The sequence below is a fragment of the Drosophila willistoni genome, unplaced genomic scaffold, assembly GCF_018902025.1.
Source record: "Drosophila willistoni isolate 14030-0811.24 unplaced genomic scaffold, UCI_dwil_1.1 Seg765, whole genome shotgun sequence".
In the NCBI taxonomy this organism is placed as follows: domain Eukaryota; kingdom Metazoa; phylum Arthropoda; class Insecta; order Diptera; family Drosophilidae; genus Drosophila; species Drosophila willistoni.
Genome location: NW_025814669.1, coordinates 75,681 through 98,661, shown reverse-complemented (window position 1 = coordinate 98,661; position 22,981 = coordinate 75,681). Strand labels below are relative to the sequence as shown.

Sequence of the window (22,981 nt, the reverse complement as noted above, 5' to 3'; positions counted from 1 at the left end):
ACTTACTGTTTTATGGAATCTTTCTACGTCTGAGATGCCGTTTTTACTTGATGTGATTTCTAACTTTACATTTTCTTCTTGTAGCCAATTTTTTAGTGCTATACACAGAAATGCTGAATCTTTGTCTGATTTTATTTCTATTGGTTTGCCCATTTCAGTGAATACTTTCATAATTGCTCTCTTGGCTTCTAATCAATCTCTAGACTTTACTTCTACAAGTGTTGCAAATTTCGAGTATATGTCAATGCATGAAAGGAATTGCAAATTGTCTATCATGTAAAAGTCCATGACGTATTTTTCTCTGATATTAAAAAGTTCTGGTATTTCAAAAGTTAGTTTTGTATTTCTATTTTCTGTCTTTGCGATATTGCATACTGAGCATTCATTAATAATGTTTTGAATTAGGTTTTGAAAATCGGGAAAATAATATTTTTCTTTAATAAAATTAATCGTTTTTTCAATTCCTGGATGTAATAATTCTTTATGTTGTTTTAGGATTATTTCTTTAAATTGTGCAAACGTTTGAAGGTCCTCTAACTTAATGCTAGATTTCGAGGTTTTTGTATTTGCGTTTGGTTGTATTATTTCGATAAAAGCTTGTTGGAATATGGGAAAATCTTGTTCATTATGAAAATATAGTACAGTGTTCTTACTGCAAAGATATCTTATGATTATATCCCTTGCGTAAGCATTGGTCATTTCTTTGTATGTTATTTTTATGTTTGTTTTGTAAAAGTTGTTGTTTCTGCTTTGTCTTCTGAACCTCTAATGAATTCTATTTGTCTGTTGTAATAATTAATGGGTCTTTCTACTATTGGAATGTAGTTTTCATTATCCTCGTGAGCACTATGTATTGTAGCTGCTGTGCTTTCTGTTGATCCTAAAAAGTTTTCATCTATTTTAACTCTGGAAAGGGCATCTGCTACATGATTTTCTTTGCCAGGTAAATATTTAATTTTGCAATCAACTCATTTAGTCTTATTTTCCATCTTTGAAGTTTCATATTTGGTTCTTTTATATTGTGAGCCATACTAAAGGCTTATGGTCGCTTAGAATCTCGAACTTTCTACCGAAAAGGTATGGCCTAAAATATTTGGTTGCCCATACAATAGATAGTAATTCCTTTTCTATGGCTGAATAATTAAGTTCGTGTTCGTTAAGTGTTCTACTACCATAAGAAATAGGTCTATGGTCCTGTGAGAGGAACGCACCTAAAGCTATGTTGCTAGCATCTGTGGTTAGGAAAAATGGTTTTTTGAAATCGGGATATGCAAGTATAGGATCATTCATAAGGAGATATTTTAATTTTTCGAAGGATGAAATATAATTTGGGTCGTTTATATTTATTTTAGCTCCTTTCTTTAATCCTAGAGTTAAAGGTTTTGCAATATGTGCAAAGTTGGGTATAAATTTCCGGAAGAATCCGCATAATCCTAAGAATGATTTAATTTCTTTTGGAGTTTTGGGTATCGGAAATTTTTGAATTGCTTTGACTTTATCTGGGTTAGGTTTTATACATTCTGTTGTTATTATATGACCAAGGAATGCTGTTTCCTTTTTCATAAATTCGCATTTGTCGAGTTGGAGTTTAAGGATGAAATATAATTTGGGTCGTTTATATTTATTTTAGCTCCTTTCTTTAATCCTAGAGTTAAAGGTTTTGCAATATGTGCAAAGTTGGGTATAATTTTCCGGAAGAATCCGCATAATCCTAAGAATGATTTAATTTCTTTTGGAGTTTTGGGTATCGGAAATTTTTGAATTGCTTTGACTTTATCTGGGTTAGGTTTTATACATTCTGTTGTTACTATATGACCAAGGAATGCTGTTTCCTTTTTCATAAATTCGCATTTGTCGAGTTGGAGTTTAAGATTAGCTTCTCTTGGTTTGTTAAATACCTTTCTGAGTAATAGTATGTGTTCCTCCAATGAAGTGGAGTACACAATGATGTCATCCAGATAAACAAGGCAATCCTTATAAATAAGGTCTTCCAAAAGATTATTCATGCATCTTTGGAATGTTGCCGGGGCATTTTTAAGACCAAATAGCCATGTTTAGTTGAGAAAGCTGTTTTTGCAATAGATTCAGGATCCATTTGAATTTGATGAAATCCCTTAGCTAAATCAATGGTGGTAAAGTATTGGCATTTTCCCAGTTTGTCGAGAATTTCGTCCATGACTGGAATTGGAAATTTGTCATCTATTGTGACTTCATTTAGATTTCGATAGTCAATGACTAATCTGAATTTTTGTTTCTTGGAAGCATCTCCTTTTTTTTGAACGATCCAAATGGGTGAACAGTAGGGGGTATTCGATTTTCGAATGATACCCTGTTCAATCATTTCATTTATTTGTTTGTTGACTTCCATATCAAATGTTTGGGGATACTTGTATGGTCGTTTATAGATTGGGTCCTCATGTTTTGTATCAATAGAGTGCTTTATTGTACTCGTGAAAGTCAAATTTTCACCTTCGCGGTACTGAATGTCACTGAATTCGTACAAGACTTTTTTTAGTTTTTGAGTTTCTTCGTTGTTTAAATGGTCGAGTCTATACTCATTGCTTTCTATTATTTCGTTTTCAATCGCAAAATTTGTTTCCGGGTCCCTTTCTGTGGGTGGGTCCAAAACTTCTATGTTTTGTTCTTCTTCTATTTCTTCAACATCTATAAAATAAAATGTATAGTTTCCTAATTTTGCGTATTCTTCTTCATAATTTATTTGTGCTTTGCAGGCTTTTAGGAAAGTTCTGCCTATCAACATGTCGTATTTATTTGCAAATTTATGGATATAAAATTTTTGTTCTGTCGGACAAAGTTTGCTGGGTGCAATGAAAATAATTTCTTTTAGTTCTACTGTTCCTTCAATCATGTGAATTTTGGAATCTCCTAAATAGGTTTTGAAATTAAAAAAGTTTTCGGACATTATATTAATTGAAGAGCCTGAGTCGACTACACATCTCAAAGGTTTATTGTTCATCATTATTCTGATGAAGGACTTGTCTCTATCTCTTCTTTCGATTGATCTGAGGCATTCTGATGAAAATTTTCGGATGTGTCCATTTTGCTAATTCCACTATTACTTTCTCTTTGCCTTTTTGTAGGCTGGTTTGCTACATTATTCTTTGAATAGTTGTTTTGCTGTTGACTATTCATTGGATTTTGAGCCCTGTCAATATTTAATTTTTGTTGAAATTCTTGGAATAGTTTTTGGTTTTGTGTTGTATCTGATTGTTTTGTTTTAGACGGAGTTGTACTATTGGGTACAAAAGATTTTCCACCTTTTTGATTCTGATTTTGGCTTTGATTTGATTTTCTGTTTGCTGTTATACTATTCTCGTATAACCCTTCTCTTTGAGCTACTTGCTTCAATTTGCTGACTGTGGTTATATCGTATCTAGCTAACGTCATAAATAATCTATCGGGTAATTTTTTGTTTATTACGTCTTTTATAGTGTAATTTAAAGCATTTGTATAAAGAGCGGTGTTATTTGCATCGTTTTCTAGACTTAATTTGTTTGTGATAATATAGGACTTATCTTCTAATTCTGTTACAAACTTACGAAGATTTCCTGCATAGTTGGTGTTGTAGAGGCGTCGAAGAAGTTCCTCACAGGGGGTCTGCGTCTTTAATTCATTGATGAGGAGTGTCCTTAGTTCCGGCCAGGTGTTGGCTTGTCCAATTTGTGAGAGCCGTTGTGCTTCTCCAGTGAGCTGCATCTCGATTGCACTGAACAATATGTTATGTTGCCTTATATCATGGGTTGGATATAGGTGCATAATAAAATCTATCCTCCTTATGAATGACGTCAGATTCTCTGGAGCTCCATCATAATTTGCCACCTGTCACCTTAACGAAGACAGTGCTTGATTGAGGTGGGCTTCGGTGAGTTCTACAGCCATTTTATTTCTTCTTTTTTTTTGTTTTAGTGGTGTTTTATTTTTTTTGATTTTCTGGGATTTAGTGATGTTTTGTTTTCTGTTTTTTTTTCTGGGTTTTAGTGATGTTTTGTTTTGTTGATCTTCTGCGTTTTTTGTGGTGTTTTGTTTTGTTAATTTTCTGGGTTTTGGTTATGTTTATTTTTGGATTTTGGTTTTTTGTTCGCACACAAGTTGGCGTTTTTGTTCCTCAATTGGATTTAATGGTTGTAACACACAGTTAATATTTTCGCGCACAGTTGGCGTAAATATTTTTTTTTTTGTTGGTTGCAACACACAGTTGATATTTCCGCGCACAGTTGGCACAAAATATTTTTCACTGTTGTAGACTTTTGAGCACTACCCGTAAGTTCTTGATGTCGGATCGGAATTTTATAGTGATTATTCACTAATTCTATGTAACGCACGGATAAAAATTCTACGCGTCGCACGGATAGAATAACAGTTCACTACAGTGATTATTCACCAATTCTATGTAACACACGGATAACAATTCTATACGTAACAGGGATGGAATAACTTTTTTCCAATCCTACCGACTGCGCCAATTAAATATCCAATTTTCCCAATAAGGAAAAAAAGATATGTTTTGTGAGTTAAAAGCAACGTACTTTATTATTTGAATGAAAACTTAGAACTGGTTACAAAAATGTCTTATGGTTATATTTATAAGCTAAATTTGGGAGCCCTTTGGTGGCGTGATTGATATTTCGATGATTTGATTGGTCCGACTTTAATTGCTGAGTTAGCGTTCTCACGCTTTTGGTTGTTAGGGGGACTATTATTATTTCAAGTGTTTAATTGTTTATGTTAATTTTATGGATTAGCGTTCATACGCTTTGGTTTTGGGGGGGACAATTGTTTATAAAAACGGATGTTTACTTTAACGTTATGAATTTTAGGGGGCGAAATATTTATATGTTATTGGGTATTGGAGTTGGATATATGACTATATATATGTTAATGACTGTGCAAATTTGATCCAGAACGGGTCACTGTTATTGTAAGCCGTTATTTAGATGTAGGCCGTTACAATGGAATAAAACGTTTTTCCACTAAGACGACTTAAGGAAAGAGTAACTTGCAAACTTGGTGTGGAAGTTATCTCAAGGTCTCTGGCGTTTATTCGATCTGACACCTTTTTTGTTCTGATTTTGTTATGACTGAAATCCAAAGCGAATTGTGGTTTTGCTTGAACCAGTATTTATTTCAAAACGTATGCACTGAACGGATTATAAAATATATAAACAAGCAATAAGTCAATATAACGTTACAGCTATAGTCTTAGGTGAAACAGCTGGATTGTAGCTCAGAGCGACGTTGAATGTGATCGTGTGTGAATTTGGCAAAGATATTTGATATTTGATTGAACTTTGAGAAGGGACTTGACTGTTTCCTGCTGCTGTGTTTTGCAAAGCTATTACAAGCTGCCTAAGGCAAATCCCATTGTTGAGTTTGGTGTTAAGGTTCGATGTTTTAGCGGGCCCACAAGAAAACACTCCACTTTTCACGTGATACTTCATTTATTTCTTCCACGTGTATTTCTTATGCTAATAGTAGGCTATGTAGGTGGTAAGCGAGGTAGTTGAGCCGTAGTGGTTGTTAGCGAGCCGCTATAAATTAATCGTCCTTACTCGCAGTTGTAACCAAACTGTTCTGTCCGCTGCTTAGTAACAAGCATAGGCTAAATCTCGCCTGGCTAAATCTGGAACGTATTCGTTTCGGCCGTTTAGGTTTTCTGCTCGCCATCGGGTACGTAGGAGCTGGTTTTCGTCTAGGAAGATATTCCAACATATGAGTTTAGAATTTGTTTTTAAAGGTTTACCTCTCGTTAAGTTGCAAATTTCCGCGTTGAATGAGTGTGCGTGCCTGCTGAATCATCTCGTAGGACACCTCTGTAGGTGGCGATGCCTTGGATTGCAATTGACAAACTTTGATTGCGTTGGATTCGGTTACTCAGCTTTGCTCCGATAACTGCGGCCTGCGGTTCCATCCTTGGTATAGATAGTGGACTCAACGGTGCCACTTTCTCCTTGGAGGCCACGAAGCTGAGGTAGGTTCTTCCCCCTGGCGTATCCGAAGGTAGCAGACTGCTGCGTATGCCAATTCGCTGGCGTCAACGAACGTGTGTAACTGGACATCATGGATTTGATCGCTGCTGTGTAACTGTGTAACTGGACATCATGGATTTGTTCGCTGCTGTTGAAATAACATCTCGGGATGGTCAATCCGGCGATTGTTGTAACAACAACAACGCGTACTTTTCGGTGGTGTCGCCGACCCCACTGAATGCAAACGTAAGCAATAACACCGAAAGTGTCAGCCACTCAGCAATCAACAGCAACTTACCGTGGAGAGAGCAGTGTGCTTCTCCATCAATACCGATAACTGGGTCACCGATTTCACCGACCAGCACCGTCAGCTCGTTGACAGCAACTACTGCAACGTCTGCAGAAGTATTGACCTGCCTCAACCCGTCAACGACAAGTCGCCCAGAGTCAGCTACAATAGTAAACCCAACGACTTCTGTCCAAACTGGAATGGATAGATATATTAAAATAACTAAGCGGAAGCTAAGCCCGCAAAAGAAAAAAGTGGCAACACGCCGAAAATAACCAAACCAAATGAACGAGTAGCACCCCTTAGCGGGAATCGTTTTAAAATTCTTGCCGATCAGCAAGACGATCAAGCCGGCGCTGTAGATAAAGTTAAATCGGCTAGACCACCCCCTTTATACATCCGTGGAGCCAACTGCAACGCCCTGGTTTCGAAGCTAGTAGAAACAATAGGGGCAAATAACTTTGTTGTAACCCCACTCAATAGGGGTAAAATTAAAGAAATTAAATGTCAAACCCAAACTGAGGACCATTTTCGCATCATCACAAAGTACCTCCGTAATGCTAACATCAACTTCTATACCTACCAACTAAAAAGCAGTAAATGTCTCCAGGTTGTGTTAAAGGGGATTGAGCCATCGGTCCCTACTCAAGAAATAGCAGATGCGTTGGTCGAAAAAGGGTTTGCGGTCAAGTCCGTTGTCAACATCATCAACAGGAACCAAGTCGCACAGCCGCTCTTTAAAATCGAGCTCCAACCTAATGCAAAGCGGTCGAAGCCAAATGAAGTGCACCCGATCTACAACCTACAGCTTCTATTGCACAGATGAATCACCGTGGAGGAGCCCCATAAGAGACGCCAACCACCGCAGTGTAAAAACTACCAGAAATACAACCACACCTCTAACAATTGCAATCTTAGGTCAGTGTGTGTTGGCTGCGGCGAACATCATGAAGATGGCATTTGCACCAAGGACAGAAACAACGTCGCACTGAGGCTATGCAGCAACTGTGGAGGGAAGCACACGGCCAACTACAGAGGATGTCTTGTCTTCAAGGATCTTAAATCGCACCTAAACGGGCGCAAACCCCCAGCTGGACCAAAAATCACCTTCAACGCCTCCAAAACTACACCGGAGGTTTTCTTTGCCAAGGCTGTTAGATCATCCAACATGACTGCTACAACCAGTCCTAGTGTATCCTTTGCTAGTGTGCTCCGAACTGGACAGACGGAGCCCGCGAAAGAGACCCCGTCTCTCCACCATCTACAGAATCCGCAAACTGGCGCACCAGAGCTTGGCCAGCAAACTTCAAGTGGTTTAGAGGCCCTATTGATCTCACTCAATCAAAACATGACCACTTTTATGACGTTCATGCAAAACTGTATGCAACAACTGATGCGGAATCAAAACCTGCTAATCCAGAAGCTTATCGAGAATAAATAATGGCTTCCCTACGTCTATGTCTTTGGAATGCTAACGGCATCTCCAAGCACAAAAATGAACTGCAACTATTCCTAAACTCAAGTGAAATCGACGTTTTGCTGATTTCGGAAACACATTTAACATCAAAAAATAATTTTCAAATACCAAAATATACCTTCTACGCAACAAACCATCCAGACGGAAAAGCTCATGGCGGGACTGGTATTCTAATCAAAAAACGTATAAAACACTCGTTCCTCAACAGATTTGAAACACAATAGCTACAAGCAACTGTCCAAACCAGCTGCGGCAACACTACATTGTTTGCCCTGTACTGCCCACCACGCTTCTCAATCTCGGAAAAGGAATTTACCGATTTCTTTAACACACTCGGAGATCACTTCATTGCAGCAGGGGACTATAACGCCAAACATACGCACTGGGGATCTCGCCTGGTAAATCCTAAAGGCAAGCAGTTGTACAACACAATAGTCAACCCTCTCAATAAGATGGATTGCGTCTCACCGGGTAGGCCTACTTATTGGCCCACAGATCCACAGCAAGTGCCTGACTTGATTGATTTCGCAGTAACCAAGAGGATTCCACGTAATCGGATCACTGCGGAAACACTGCTATATTTAACTTCCGATCACTCTCCAGTGCTATTCACATTATTAACAAGACCTCAAGTACTTGATCGCCCATATAGGCTTACAAACAACAAAACAAATTGGCTTAAATTTAAAATGTACATGAGTGCCCACATTGACTGTTCGCCGAAACTGGATGCTGCAGAGGACATTGATATGTGCGTCTCTGCACTTGAGTCGATGATGGGAGCTGCAGCAAGAGTATCTACTCCACATGCCTCTTCTTACACCAAACCTGTTGACAGGCCTACGAACCGGCGGATAGAACAATTAGTAACGGAAAAACGACGTCTAAGAAGAGAATGGCAGATTACTCGATCACCAGCAGCAAAACTTCGCCTAAGGCAAAGTTCCTACATAGACAATTTTACCGATAAGGAGTCCAACCGGTGGATGGGCCCGCAGTGACGAAGAGAGGGCATCCGTATTTGCCACACATCTTAAAATGGTTTTCCAGCCAAATCCAACATCAAACTCATCTGGACTTCCCCCTTCGAGCACATTAACGGATAGTGAGTACTCGAAAGTCCAATCGCCCGAGATCACTGCTGTTATTAAAAACCACATAAAACCGAAAAAAGCCCCTGGCCATGACCTAATCACACCGAAAATGATCCTAGAACTCCCTATCATCGCCATACAATATATCTGCAAACTGTTTAACGCTATAATAAAAATTGGCTACTTCCCAAGAAAATGGAAAAAGTCCACAATCATCATGATTCCTAAAGTGGGAAAGGACAAAACCCAGCCATCGTCCTATAGGCCAATGAGTTTGCTGCCAAGTCTTTCGAAGCTTTTTGAAAAGGTCCTGCAGATCCGACTAAACTCATATCTGGCATCGGAGAAAACAATCCCTTCACACCAGTTCGGCTTCCGCGAAAAACATGGTACAATTGAACAAGTCAATCGCATCCGAAATACGAACAGCATTCGAACTAAAAGAATACGGCTGTGCGGCTGTCTTTCTTGACGTTGCCCAGGCTTTCGATAGAGTTTGGCTGGAGGGTCTGATGTTCAAAATCCGGCAAAAACCTTACCTTTACAATAGGAAATTCGCTGGAAGATGTAATGGCTCCGTCTCGGCTGATTTTGAAATCAAAGCTGGTGTACCGCAAGGCAGTGTACTCGGCCCATTGCTCTACCTGCTGTACACTGCAGACTTACCAACGAGTTTAGGACTTACAACGTCCACTTTTGCCGATGACACGGCAATCCTTAGCAGATGCAAATGCCCAATACAAGCTTCTGCAAAATTAGAGGAACACCTTAAGGTGGTAGAGGAATGGCTAGCAACCTGGCGTATCCGGGTCAACGAGCAGAAATGCAAACATGTTACATTTACGCTTAACAGAAGAAACTGTCCAGCTCTAACGCTAAACAACGTACCACTTCCTCAAGCCGTGGATGTCACTTACCTTGGCATCCACCTAGACAGAAGACTAACTTGGCGCAAGCACATCGAAGCAAAAAAGTCACAGCTTAAACTGAAAGCGAGTAGCCTACATTGGATCATCAATGCTCGGTCCCCTCTACGTCTGGAGTATAAAGTCCACCTATACAACTCCGTACTGAAACCCATCTGGACTTACGGAGCCGTACTATGGGGAAATGCAAGTACCAGCAATGTCGATATTATACATAGAGCGCAGTCGAAGATTTTAAGATCAATCACGGGGGCCCCGTGGTATATACGAAACGACAACATTCAAAATGATCTAAATATACCTAGCGTAAAATCTGAAATAGGTACTCAACAACTAAAGTATTCTGCGAAACTGGATGCACACCCAAAAGTTCTTGCCGATTGCCTTACGCGAACTAATAATAGAACTCGTCTTAAAAGAAATGACAGACCAACCCAATAACAAGTGATTAGGGCCGCCTGCAATATCCCCAGGATTTATCTTATTGTTAGTACTAGACTAAGAAAATATCTCAAACTTGTTGTTAGGCTCTAATTTAAGAGATGATTCAACAAATATATATTAAACGTTAAAAAAAAAAAAAATAACATAGACGTTAGGCTCTTGCCTCTCGGATTTGCTGTCGAACCACAGAAACCTTTGCGCATGGGTGTCTGCTGGTCTCACTCGGATCTGGTGGAACATCTCGGCGATATCGCCACAGACCGCCACTCGTCCCACTCGGAATGAGAGCAAGAGGTCAAACAGGGAGTTTAGGAGATCTGGACCACTCCAGATGTAGTCATTCAGGGCCTTGCCGCCGGATTGGGCGGTTTATTTGGATTTTTAGTTATGAAGGTTGGTAGATACCATGTCCGTCTGTTTGGTGCAACTATTTCCTCTGGCGTCAGCATGCGAGCATAGCCCTTTTCGACGAGGTTTTCGATTTGCTTGGTGATTTGCTCCTTCAACTGTGGTTATCGGGAAAATTGCTTTTGTAGGCATTAAAGCCGTTTTAGTGCGTTTGCGTAGCTATCAGGTAATAAAACTTCAGGGTCTTTCCACATTTGACCGACCTCATACCTGCCATTCTTCAAGGCGGTATTAGATTCGAGTCTGGTTAGAGCTTGAGTTTCTTCTGGTGATGATAGTGGTTTTGCTGTGGTAGCGTCTAATGCGAACGCTTGTTTGATGATCTCATGCAGCTTGGCGTCTGCGTCTCTGCATCCACACATGTGAACGCTGACATTAGCTCTAGTGGCCCTTGATGGCGTGGAGCTTTGTAGTGCCCATCCCAGCACGTCTATGACGCTATTGGTTGGTGCCATGCCCCCTCTTTGATTTTAAGGGGTACGGTGAGGTTTCAGTTATTTGTGCCGATAGTAGTCCCGCTAGGTGGGGAAATTCTTTGGCGAGAGCCCTTATATTGATAGAATGTACAGGTAGATCCAGGGTATCTACACTATGAACCTCTTCCAAGTAGAATTGATTGCCATTATGTGGATTGGCAATTGTAAGCGTGATACGTTGGATCTGGAACGCCTTTTAAGCCGAGCTGCTTAAAGACCTTGTTGTCGATGAGAGTTAGTGCCGATCCCTCATCTAGAAATGCAAATGTGTTAGTGACTTTCGTTTGGGTGATGTTTGCTTCGGCAGCCTCGTATGCCGCAAACTTTTTCACGTTGTGCAAAATATGCTCTGGCCGACCGAAACACTTACATAATGTTTGTATGATTTCAGGGACCATTGCTGGTAAAAGGAGTTTGGATTGAACTAACTCACGTGTTTTTCCCTTTAGGCTACCTTGCAGGCGCATAAGATTTTCTGCATTCGTATACCCGGCGATTTCCGTACTTGTCTGAAAACTACTGTAGAATAGAGGCCAGTTCTGAGGATTGCCATCAAATGTTGGAAGCTCTTTCGGTGCTGAGTGTGTAACCATCGCTTTTTGTTTGGCAGAAGTTAAAATAGGAGCAGCTGTCCTAGCTGTGTCCTGGAATATTTTTGGCGGGCATAGTCCAAAGTCCCGATCCGCTTCTGGTAGCGGCCCCGTTGGTTTTGCTGGTGACGAAGTAGCCTGAGGTTCGCCTGCTCGTGTGATATTTCCGAGGTTCTGCAGAGCGTTGCTCAATATGGTTGTGATGACTTCCAATGACACGTTGACACAGTCGCAGTTCCAGCTGTTCTCAGATTTCTCGTCTATTACTCCAACGCAGTCGAAATGCTTTCCGGAACAGCATCGATTGCATTGCACCATGCGGTCATTGTCTTCCTGCATGCATTTCTTGCAATGATATATTCCACTAGATAAGTCTTTTGTTGCCATGGTTTATCAATGAGTTTATAGTTTTAAGCGATGTTGATTAGTTACGTGACCTATGTAGGTTGTAAACGGTTGACCGTTGAGGTTATGTATCACAATTTAGTGATTGGTTATGTAATCATCGAGGTTAACCTCTATATGATTGGCGTGTAGAACCGTGGGTTGATCCGTTGAGTTGAGTTTAATAATTAACTTTTTCGGTTCCTTTAGTGGTTTACCACTGTTAGATTAATTTATAGAATTAATCTGTAGAATTACTTTATAGAATTAATTCATGGCCTTTATGGCGTAATTTATAGAATTAATTTATAGAATTAATTCCTGGCATAATTTATAGAATTCTTCAGTTTGGGGCTAAGGTTCGATGTTTTAGTGTGCCCACAAGAAAACACTCCACTTTTCTCGTGATACTTCATTTATTTCTTCCACGCGTATTTCTTATGCTAATTACCATTAGGTTGTAAGCGAGCCGGTAGTTGAGCCGTAGTGGTTGTAAGCGAGCCGCTATAAATTAATCGCCCTTACTCGCAGTTGTAACCAAACTGTTCTGTCCGCTGCTTAGTAACAAGCATAGAACCCAACATGTAAGTTAAAAGCGCATGATGCAACGGTTAATTTCCCAGCACGTAGGCTGGCGCTTAAGTATAAGTATGAAAATGAAAGAGAATGAGTGATATGGGTTAACCATTGGTGGCTGCGTCGCACAGTTGGGCCTCTGCTCGGATAGCGTTGCAAAAATACGTTTTTTCATGATCGCGTTTGGCAAAAATGATATATGCAATCGATAGAAAATACTTCAGAGATTATGAATCCGAAAAATTTTTGAAATCGGTTGAGATTCATAGGTGCTAGAGGCGCCCAAAGTTGAGACATTTTTAGTGAAAAGGAAAAAATGCTAATTTTTAAAAAAAATTCGCAACTTTAAAACTGAATATTGGGCGATTTCAACAATCGATCTTGGATTTTTTTTGATCTGAAAAGTTTTATCTGAAAAGTATGTTCTTTATTAATAGCATGTTTCATAAATTTTAATAATTACTTAAATAGTTATTGAATTAGAAGCGTCTAAAAAATGTACTAAATATTGGCATTTTTGAACTTTGATGGAATAAAACTAGCAAGACTCAACGAGTATCAATACCGGACTATATACACTAGGTAGGTGAAATATTTACCTATCAGATGTATATAGTCCCAATATGCGGAGACCTGCGACAGCGATGCGTAAGCAATAAAACTAAGGCAACCTCGCTTAAAAAATGCGCTGCAGGTATAAGGAAGAAGAAGAGCGCATGCGTATTGGCCTGTAGCTTCTTTGTATTTAAATGATAACATTGCGTAATGCTGTTTTGCAAATACTACCTGTTTACATATATGCCTTTCTACAATGATAAATTGTTAATTACCTGCTTTGGAAAAAATGACAAGACAGGTAAATGTTATTTAAGTTGAAGAAAAGTTTGTCCTATTTGTGGGTTGGTCGTTTTTATTTCCGTTTACCTAATTGGATGTAAATATTAAGTTGTTTACCTAATTAATACAAAAAGGGTAATACCGATTTTTCGTTCTACCTAGTTAATTAAAAAAATATAACATAAAGAGCTACTTATTCCTCTCGTTTGCGACAGTTTATTTTTAACTTCATAAGTGGAAACACCTTAAATCAGGACTGAATAGTATTTGTCAATATAATTCAAGAGTTTTATTTAATTGTGCAAAAATGTTGTTAAAGAATTAAAGGATTTTGAAAGTTTTCAAAGAGTGTGAAAACTTAAACGATTTTGAAATGGGATTGCTAAAGGAGATGAGCGTTTCACTCGAAAACGCTAGTACGGAGCTTAAGTTGAAAATCAAATATACACAAAATAACTTAAGGCGAAAAAGACGATTCAACAAGTGAGGAGAACTGCTACGAATATGAAATTTCTCCGTTGCATTGCAGAATAAAGTGTATGGATTTTATTCTGAAGCTAGCTTACACACTTCCTCGGCCAGGAGAAACAAAAACGGATAAAACATCTTGTGAGGATATTCAGAGCAGGAAGGAGATTATACAAGCTGAATTCTCTCGCAAGCTGGGACTGAAAGTTGACTGCCCAAAGTACGGATACGGAAATACGAATGATGGAAATACTTCAAGAAGATTTTTGGAAAATGATGAAGTGACATCTTTTATAACAGGTGTTAGTCAAGAGATCATTAAAAGGTTGGCTGTTATCTTGAATATTATAAATTGCAAGGAAACGGTAAATGGTGAAAAATTTGCCGAATATACTTCAAAGACTGCTCATCTTTTGACTTGAATTGTATCCGCAAAAAAAATCCGCAAAAAATCAAAATCAAATCATCAATAGCAAATTTTCAAAGTTAACCTAAAAAAAAAATTAAAAAAATTTTTTTTTTCTTTTTGTAATTATGTTAAAAAATCAAATTAAAACATTAAAAAATGTTACATAGTCGTCTAAAACAATGAAAAATTCCATTTGTGATTAAAAAAAACCGGGTTTCGATCCATTTTTAAAGGAAAAACTTGCTTGGAAATATTTTCTGACTTTGACCTTGAATATTTCAGCACCACGAACACCCAGCACTTTTGACAAACATTCATTTTGAAGCTTAAGGTATTCTTTATCATATGCTTTTTTTGTCGAAAATCTGTCCCGTTTGCAAAATTTTATCTACAATTTTAAATACTATCAACAACAATCTATGCCAGATTTTCGTTGCTTTCTTGACTCCGTACAAAATGATCTCCAAAAACTCTGGAGATCAGATACTATGCGAGATACATTCAAGGCACCCTACGAAAACAGGTTAAAGCCTGCTTCGCCAAAGCATACAAAGCACGGCATGAATTGCGAATAAGAAAAAACAGACACAAAGAATAGCACTATAGATAGTTATGAAGAGACGGTCTATTCTCTGTGATCGGCTCGGTATAGACGGTCTATTCCCTGTGATCTACTCGGTATCTTCTATTTAATCAGAGCAAATGACACTCTACATGATACCGAGATTAACCTGAGTCAAACACTCATACGAGTCGAACATTTCTGATGAATAAACTCAGTTCCGGTTATAGTTTAATGATTATTTTATTAATTATATTAGGATAAGTATTCATTTTTAGATACTAGATTAAAATGAATTAATTTTTTATGTATTTCGTCGATTTTGTTAACTCTTTTTTGTCGTCTTCAATTCGTCTTTTCCGATTTACTTTAATGGCTTTTTTTGTTATGATTGAAGTTCAAAGCGAATTGTGATAAATAACTATGGTTTTGCTTTAACCCGTATTTATTTCAAAGCGTAAGCAATGAACGGATTTATAAATCATATAAACAAGCAATAAGCCAATATAACGCTACAGCTGTAATCTTAGGTAAAATAGCTGGATGGTGGCTCAGGGAGACGTTGAATGTGATCGTGTGTGAATTTGACAAAAATATCATATTGCTCGGTCAGATTACTGGTCAATAGGGCCTCGTACAATTCACAGAGTTTATTCTCCGATTCTTTAATCATATTCTCGCAAATGAGCTGCACCTGCTTAAATGTGAAAAGACCCCCATCCGAATCCAGTTCCGCTTGACCTAGAATTGCGGCAAACTGCTTGGGTTTCTTTAGTGTTTTGATTGTATTATTAAGACCCTCGCATTTTTGGTCAGGAGTGATTTTGAACTTTGAGAAGGGACTTGAATGCTGCAATTGAGCAGTTATTATTTTCTCAAATGCTTTGGGTATGGCAGACAATTTAGAAATACCCGTTTAATTGGAGGCTCCGGACTTTACCCCTTTTTATGAAGAGGAATAATACATGATTCCTTCCAGATAGAAGGTGTAAACAAATTAAGTATTGGCTTACATAGGGCTTTTGCACAAAAACTTAATACGCAGGCTGGTATTGCGCCAGGTGCACATACTGGTTTCAAGGAACTGAGCACGCTAAGAACCGAACTTTCATCAAACATAAGGACTAAAATGCAGTTAGACGATTGCAAAAGATGAGGATAAGGATAATTTGCTTGATAAATCGAAGAGGACTAACCTTATTTGAAAAAATCAGCAAACATATCGGCAATTGCCTGATCAGTGTCAGCTCTATTGTTTTCGAAAGACAAGTAAGACGGGTGCACTGATGTCTTACGATCCTAAGATAAATCGAGTTCTTCCAAATTCGGTTAGAAAGTCACTGATATTGACGATTGTCAACTTACTCAATTGCCCTACAAAGGTATCTTAGAATCAGCCCGACTTAAGCCGTGGATGCATGCGTGTGATAAAACTGTGAGTTTCTGTTTGTAATATGTATTTGATAAGCAGTATTTGTATATGTATATTGTATGTTGTATGTATGTTAAATTGTATGATCGAGGTCGATCAAATGTCAGGATTGGCCGAATGTAAACATTAAGAATGTTTTAAATACCCACCCATGGCCATGGCCCCAAATCCGCATTTTTAAAAAAGTTGAATATATTTCAAATTTGTTGTAATATATTATGCTAAGTATGATTAAATATAAAATACTATTCTAACAAATCAAAAACAGATTTATTTAAAATTGATTTTTTTTTTTGGTAACTTTCGCTGTTCTGTAATAAAAGGATCTGACGTCAGCAATAGTCGATTAAATAAATCTTCATTTGTTGCGTGACGAGAAATCTTGCGGGTATGTTGCAGACGATATTTTTTAATGTCCTTATTCCTTGACTCAGCAGCTTCTTCTGACAACTCTCCAATAGAAAGTAAAGCATTTTCTATTATGTAGAGGTAGGTAGGTGGCAGATAGTACCAAGAATATGTCCTTGTAAGATCATTCGCTATATTAAGTGCGAATGCCTTAAATTTTTCTACATTAATTTGGTAACCAGAAGAGAGGGCTTGTAATATTGTCCCACATCTTTCAATAAGGTCTACATCCAGGCCAGTTATTTCAGCCGAAAGGCACGCATTATTAAAAAAGTGTCTGGCAGTGTTTCCATCATTCGATGATCCAGACCCTCCATCTTTGGGCTTGTCGACTAACAATCCCATTTTTAAGCGAAATTCTGTTTGAATTTTTTTTTTCGCTCATTGACTTGCTCCTTTCCTTCAATGCATCTAACTTGCCAGACTTTGACATCAAGTCTATAAGCCAAATGAATAAAATATTCAAAAAATCTTATGTATGCATGAAGTGGTGACAATCCGAACTCATATCGATCCTTCTGAACTTCCCTTTGCATGCTTTCCTCTATGTTGTTCATCTCTGTGGGCTTCGCGTTGCATATATAGCATTTAGAGGATGAAGTTTGAGTTAAGGTATTACATATTTTGCCATCAACCATTGTTAATTGCAGCACATGATGAACATATACTGTCTTATTTCCAATAACAATATCTGTTGGAAGGAGCTTTTCTTTTTGATTCTTAAAGTACTTTTCCTCTTCAATGCTCACTTCACTTGATTCCTTTTTCAACTGGAATCGCACAGGTCGACAATATCGAGTGGATGATGGTCGTGGATTTTTCCAGATAATCTTTGAGCTGTCTTCACTAATAGATAAGTTTTAAGTTGTTCACGGGTTTACTGAGAGCTTCGTCGATTACATTATCCTGCAACTTAACTATTCTCTTCGTGGTGTGGTCCAACAAACTTTGAAGCTCCACTTCAGCATGTGACTCGCTTACTGTTATTTTTTGGGGATAACATTTTTTTTTTCATTTAATACACTCTCATAACCGCACAAGAGCTCTGCAGAAATTTTGCTGTTAACAAATTCTCTAATGAGAATATATTAATGCTTCGTTAAATTGGCATCCATGATTAGGGAGACAACTTAAGCAGCACTTGCAGGCACAATTGTCAATTGTCCTTGGTCAGAAGAGCGCAGAACGTCAGCAAACGGCTCATCGATTTTGGCTATCTCAGCGATCCGTCTTCTCTTTGTTCGGGATGAGCAGTCTGAATAATTTGTCTTCGGACGACCACGGTCAATATTGCTTCCAGGTGGAGTATGCAACTCACATTTAAATTTAAATGAGTCATTTTTTCCAAGCCAATCAGACTGCTTTTCCAAAAGGAACGATTTAATTCGACGGCATTCACGCCAAAATGTTGATATTTGTTTCCAACAGTAACTAACGCGATTTTGTAATTCCTCCAATATTAGATGCAATATTGTATCCTTCTTTTTCAATCATTAATTTTAAAGATTGAGATATGCGCCGAATAGATTTGTACCGGTCTCGGAACACCACTTATCAAATATGAACTTACGACTCAATTCACATTCAAAAAAATCTCCTGTACAAAAATTTAAAATAATACAAATTTAAAATAAAAATACAACATAAAAACAAACAAAAAGAACAAATAGAAACTCAGACATCAATCACAAAAACATTCAGCATAACGCAGAAAAGAGACGAAGACGATAATCACAACACACAGCACAAGAATGCACAGTTAGACAGACGAAAAAGACACCGAAAACGTCGAAGTCGCATAATTCTAGGAAAGATTGCGTGGCAACTTGCAAAAACTAGCAGCTAAATTTTACATATTATAATCTTTAAATTTGGACAAATTTATTGAAGTCAATTTGATTGTTAGCTACGATTAGCTTCATAACTAAAAGCTTAAGTGAAATTTAAGTATACACACGAATTAGTAAAGAAATTTAACATATATTACTATAATATTTACAAATAAAAGTAACTTGCAGAGAACATAAAAATAATTTTAAATAAAAGCTAATACCTTTATTAACAACATTCAAAACTTGCATTGTTATAAAACAACTTTTTAAATACTTTATTTAATTTTAAGTTTTCTGTTCTCTTTGTTGTACTCACGCTGCAAAACGAGTAAAATTTCATGCTTTGTGTTTAACAGTTATTTTGAAGAGAACAGCTGGCACAGTGTCAAAAAAACAGCTGATTAAAAAAGTTTGATCTATTTTGAAATAGAGTTGCCACATTTTAAGCAAAAAATTTACCTTTTTTTTTTTATTTTTGACCTATGGGGCAGACCACTGTGCGGCGGGGTACGGGCACACTCTCTCAAAATATAGGCAATAAGACCACATGTGCAATTAATAAAAACAGAAATAAAATCCGAAAATAAAAAAACAATCCCAAGGGATTAATTAATGAAAATAATGGAGAGTTTACAAATTAATAACTTTTTTTTCTGACTGACGCAAAGATAGTGTTTAATATATATATGTTAATGACTGTGCAAATTTGATCCAGAACGGGTCACTGTTATTGTAAGCCGTTATTTAGATGTAGGCCGTTACAATTGAATAAAACGTTTTTCCACTAAAACGACTTAAGGAAAGAGTAACTTGCAAACTTGGTGTGGAAGTTATCTCAAGGTCTCTGGCGTTTGTTTGATCTAAAACCTTTTAAGTTCTGATTTTGTTATGACTGAAATCCAAAGCGACTTGTGGTTTTGCTTGAACCAGTATTTATTTCAAAACGTATGCAATGAACGGACTTATAAAATATATAAACAAGCAATAAGCCAACATAACGCTACAGCTGTAATCTTAGGTAAAATAGCTGGATGGTGGCTCAGAGAGACGTTCAATGTGATCGTGTGTGAATTTGACAAAAATATCATATTGCTCGGTCAGATTACTGGTCAATAGGGCCTCGTACAATTCACAGAGTTTATTCTCCGATTCTTTAATCATATTCTCGCAAATGAGCTGCACCTGCTTGAATGTGAAAAGACCCCTATCCGAATCCAGTTCCGCTTGACCTAGTATTGCGGCAAACTGCTTGGGTTTCTTTAGTGTTTTGATTGTATTATTAAGACCCTCGTATATTTGGTCAGGAGTGATTTTGAACTTTGAGAAGGGACTTGACTGTTTCCTGCTGCTGTGTTTTGCAAAGCGATAACAAGCAGCGTAAGGCAAATCCCATAATGTGACTTTTGGCGTTTCAGAATTGCGGGTATTATGAGAATTTGAACTCAATCGACGACGCTTTGTTGGACATACATCCAATACATCCCAAGATACGATGCGTTTACGTGAATTAAAAGCCATTCCTTGGTTAATCAGCACAAATTTGTTAATAAGCACCCTAAAATTGCTACAAAGATGGTAATGAAGAAATTAATAGCAAGTTCTTGTTTCACATTCACAACTATTTACATTTTTGTTATCCACTTTTCATTTGTTTTTTTTTCGTTATGATAACGGACGAGTTCAGATTTATTTATGATTGAAATCGAAATCGAATCGTGAAAAGTATATGATTTTGCTTGAATAATAATTCTAGGGTTACCTGATTGGAACATTATTGTCGAAAATTTATGACGTTTGCTAAGATTTGAAATTTTCATCTACAAATTCAAATATGTCTACTCTGTCTACATGGTACCGACCTATTAACCTGAGACAATAACTCATGCGAGTCGATTTAACCAACAGCCCTGGAAGAACAGCAAATTCACAACATAAAAGAAAGTTTTATACACAAGAGTTTGTGACATACCACCCATTGGTGATAACCGATTCCGAAAATTTCAAGCACTTATCTAGAACGTGATTTTTATTTTATTGATTATTTTATTTAATATTAGGTTTCGTATTAATTTTCTTTCGTCGATTTTGTTAACTCTTTTTGTCTATGATTGAAGTTCAAAGTGAATTGTGATAAGCATTTGTGAACCAGTATTTATTTCAAAAAGTAAGCAATGAACGAATTTATAAATCATATAAACAAGCAATAAGCCAATATAACGCTACAGCTATAATCTTAGGTGAAATAGCTAGATTGTGGCTCAGAGCGACGTTGCATCTGATCGTGTGTGTATTTGACAAAGATATCATATTGCTCGGTCAGCTGACTGGTCAATAGGACCTCGTACAATTCACAGAGTTGATTCTCCGATTTTTTAATCATATTGGCGCAAATGAGCTGCACATGCTTGAATGTGAAAAGACCCATTTCTGATTCCAGTTATGCTTGACCGAGAATAGCGGCAAACTGCTTGCGTTTGCACAAGAATGTGTTACTACCAATGGAAGATCATTTATGAAAAGAGTGAATAGAAATGGACCCAAATGACTACCCTGAGGTACTCCAGAGGTCAATTGGACGGTCTTAGAAAATGAAGACCTAAGGAGGACATTTTGTGTACGCTTAGAAAGATATTGAAGAATTCAATCAAGGAAAAGGCTGGGGATGCTAAGAGCTTTCAACTTATATAAAAGCAGAGTATGATTATCAGAGTCAAAGGCCTTGCTGAAGTCACTATACATGAAGTCAGTTTTCACGGCAGTCTTGAATCCTTTGATTGAGAGAGATGTAAATTCTAATAGGGTAGTAGTTGTCGATCTACGTTTTTAAACCCATGTTGGGAGGACGAAATATTTGAGCTACAGAAATGCTGCAATTGAGCAGTTATTATTTTCTCAAATGCTTTGGGTATGGCAGACAATTTAGAAATACCCGTTTAATTGGAGGCTCCGGACTTTACCCCTTTTTATGAAGAGGAATAATACATGATTCCTTCCAGATAGACGGTGTAAACAAATTAAGTATTGGCTTACATAGGGCCTCTGCACAAAAACTTAATACGCAGTCTGGTATTGCGCCAGGTGCACATACTGGTAAGAATGTTTTAAATAAGCCCGCTCCTCGTCTCAGCGGCGGGGTACGGGCACACTCCCTCAAAATATAGGCAATAAGACCACATGTGCAATTAATAAAAACAGAAATAAAATCCGAAAATAAAAAAACACTCCCAAGGGATTAATTAATGAAAATAATAGAGTTTACAAATTAATAACTTTTTTTTTCTGACTGACGCAAAGATAGTGTTTAATATATATATGTTAATGACTGTGCAAATTTGATCCAGAACGGGTCACTGTTATTGTAAGCCGTTCTTTAGATGTAGGCCGTTACAATTGAATAAAACGTTTTTCCACTAAGACGACTTAAGGAAAGAGTAACTTGCAAACTTGGTGTGGAAGTTATCTCAAGGTCTCTGGCGTTTATTCGATCTGACACCTTTTAAGTTCTGATTTTGTTATGACTGAAATCCAAAGCGAATTGTGGTTTTGCTTGAACCAGTATTTATTTCAAAACAATGAACGGACTTATAAAATATATAAACAAGCAATAAGCCAACATAACGCTACAGCTGTAATCTTAGGTAAAATAGCTGGATGGTGGCTCAGAGAGACGTTGAATGTGATCGTGTGTGAATTTGACAAAAATATCATATTGCTCGGTCAGATTACTGGTCAATAGAGCCTCGTACAATTCACAGAGTTTATTCTCCGATTCTTTAATTATATTCTCGCAAATGAGCTGCACCTGCTTGAATATGAAAAGACCCCTATCCGAATCCAGTGCCGCTTGACCTAGAATTGCGGCAAACTGCTTGGGTTTCTTTAGTGTTTTGATTGTATTATTAAGACCCTCGCATTTTTGGTCAGGAGTGATTTTGAACTTTGAGAAGGGACTTGAATGTTTCCTGCTGCTGTGTTTTGCAAAGCGATAACAAGCAGCGTAAGGCAAATCCCATAATGTGACTTTTGGCGTTTCAGAATTGCGGGTATTATGAGAATTTGAACTCAATCGACGACACTTTGTTGGACATACATCCAATGCATCCCAAGATACGATACGTTTACGTGAATTAAAAGCCATTCCTTGGTTAATCAGCACAAATTTGTTAATAAGCACCCTAAAATTGCTACAAAGATGGTAATGAAGAAATTAATAGCAAGTTCTTGTTTCACATTCACAATTATTTACATTTTTGTTTTCCACTTTTTACTTGTTTTTTTTTTTATTATGATGACGAATAAGACGAGTTCTGATTTATTTATGATTGAAATCGAAATCGAATCGTGAAAAGTATATGATTTTGCTTGAATAATAATTTTAAGGT

General features: G+C 37.6%; 2 protein-coding genes across 2 annotated transcripts; both read right to left on the bottom strand.

Annotated features, from left to right (window-relative positions):
- Window positions 1-19,530: 19,530 nt before the first annotated feature.
- On the bottom strand, window positions 19,531-20,363 carry LOC111519138 (akirin-like). Its single transcript, XM_023178214.2, has 2 exons — window positions 20,226-20,363; window positions 19,531-20,163 (listed from the first exon to the last, which is right to left on the bottom strand). The coding sequence occupies exon 2, from the start codon at window positions 20,115-20,117 to the stop codon at window positions 19,614-19,616; it is 504 nt and encodes a 167-aa protein (XP_023033982.1). The 5' UTR covers window positions 20,118-20,163; window positions 20,226-20,363; the 3' UTR covers window positions 19,531-19,613.
- Window positions 20,364-22,147: 1,784 nt separating this feature from the next.
- LOC111519136 (akirin-like) lies at window positions 22,148-22,981 on the bottom strand. Its single transcript, XM_047013351.1, has 2 exons — window positions 22,846-22,981; window positions 22,148-22,783 (listed from the first exon to the last, which is right to left on the bottom strand). Exon 2 carries the CDS (start codon window positions 22,735-22,737, stop codon window positions 22,234-22,236), a length of 504 nt encoding a protein of 167 aa, XP_046869307.1. The 5' UTR covers window positions 22,738-22,783; window positions 22,846-22,981; the 3' UTR covers window positions 22,148-22,233.

What these genes read in the sequence shown, in the direction of transcription:
- LOC111519138 (XM_023178214.2), bottom strand. Translation starts at nt 20,117, where the DNA reads ATGGCTTTTAATTCACGTAAACGCATCGTATCTTGGGATGTATTGGAT.
- LOC111519136 (XM_047013351.1), bottom strand. Translation starts at nt 22,737, where the DNA reads ATGGCTTTTAATTCACGTAAACGTATCGTATCTTGGGATGCATTGGAT.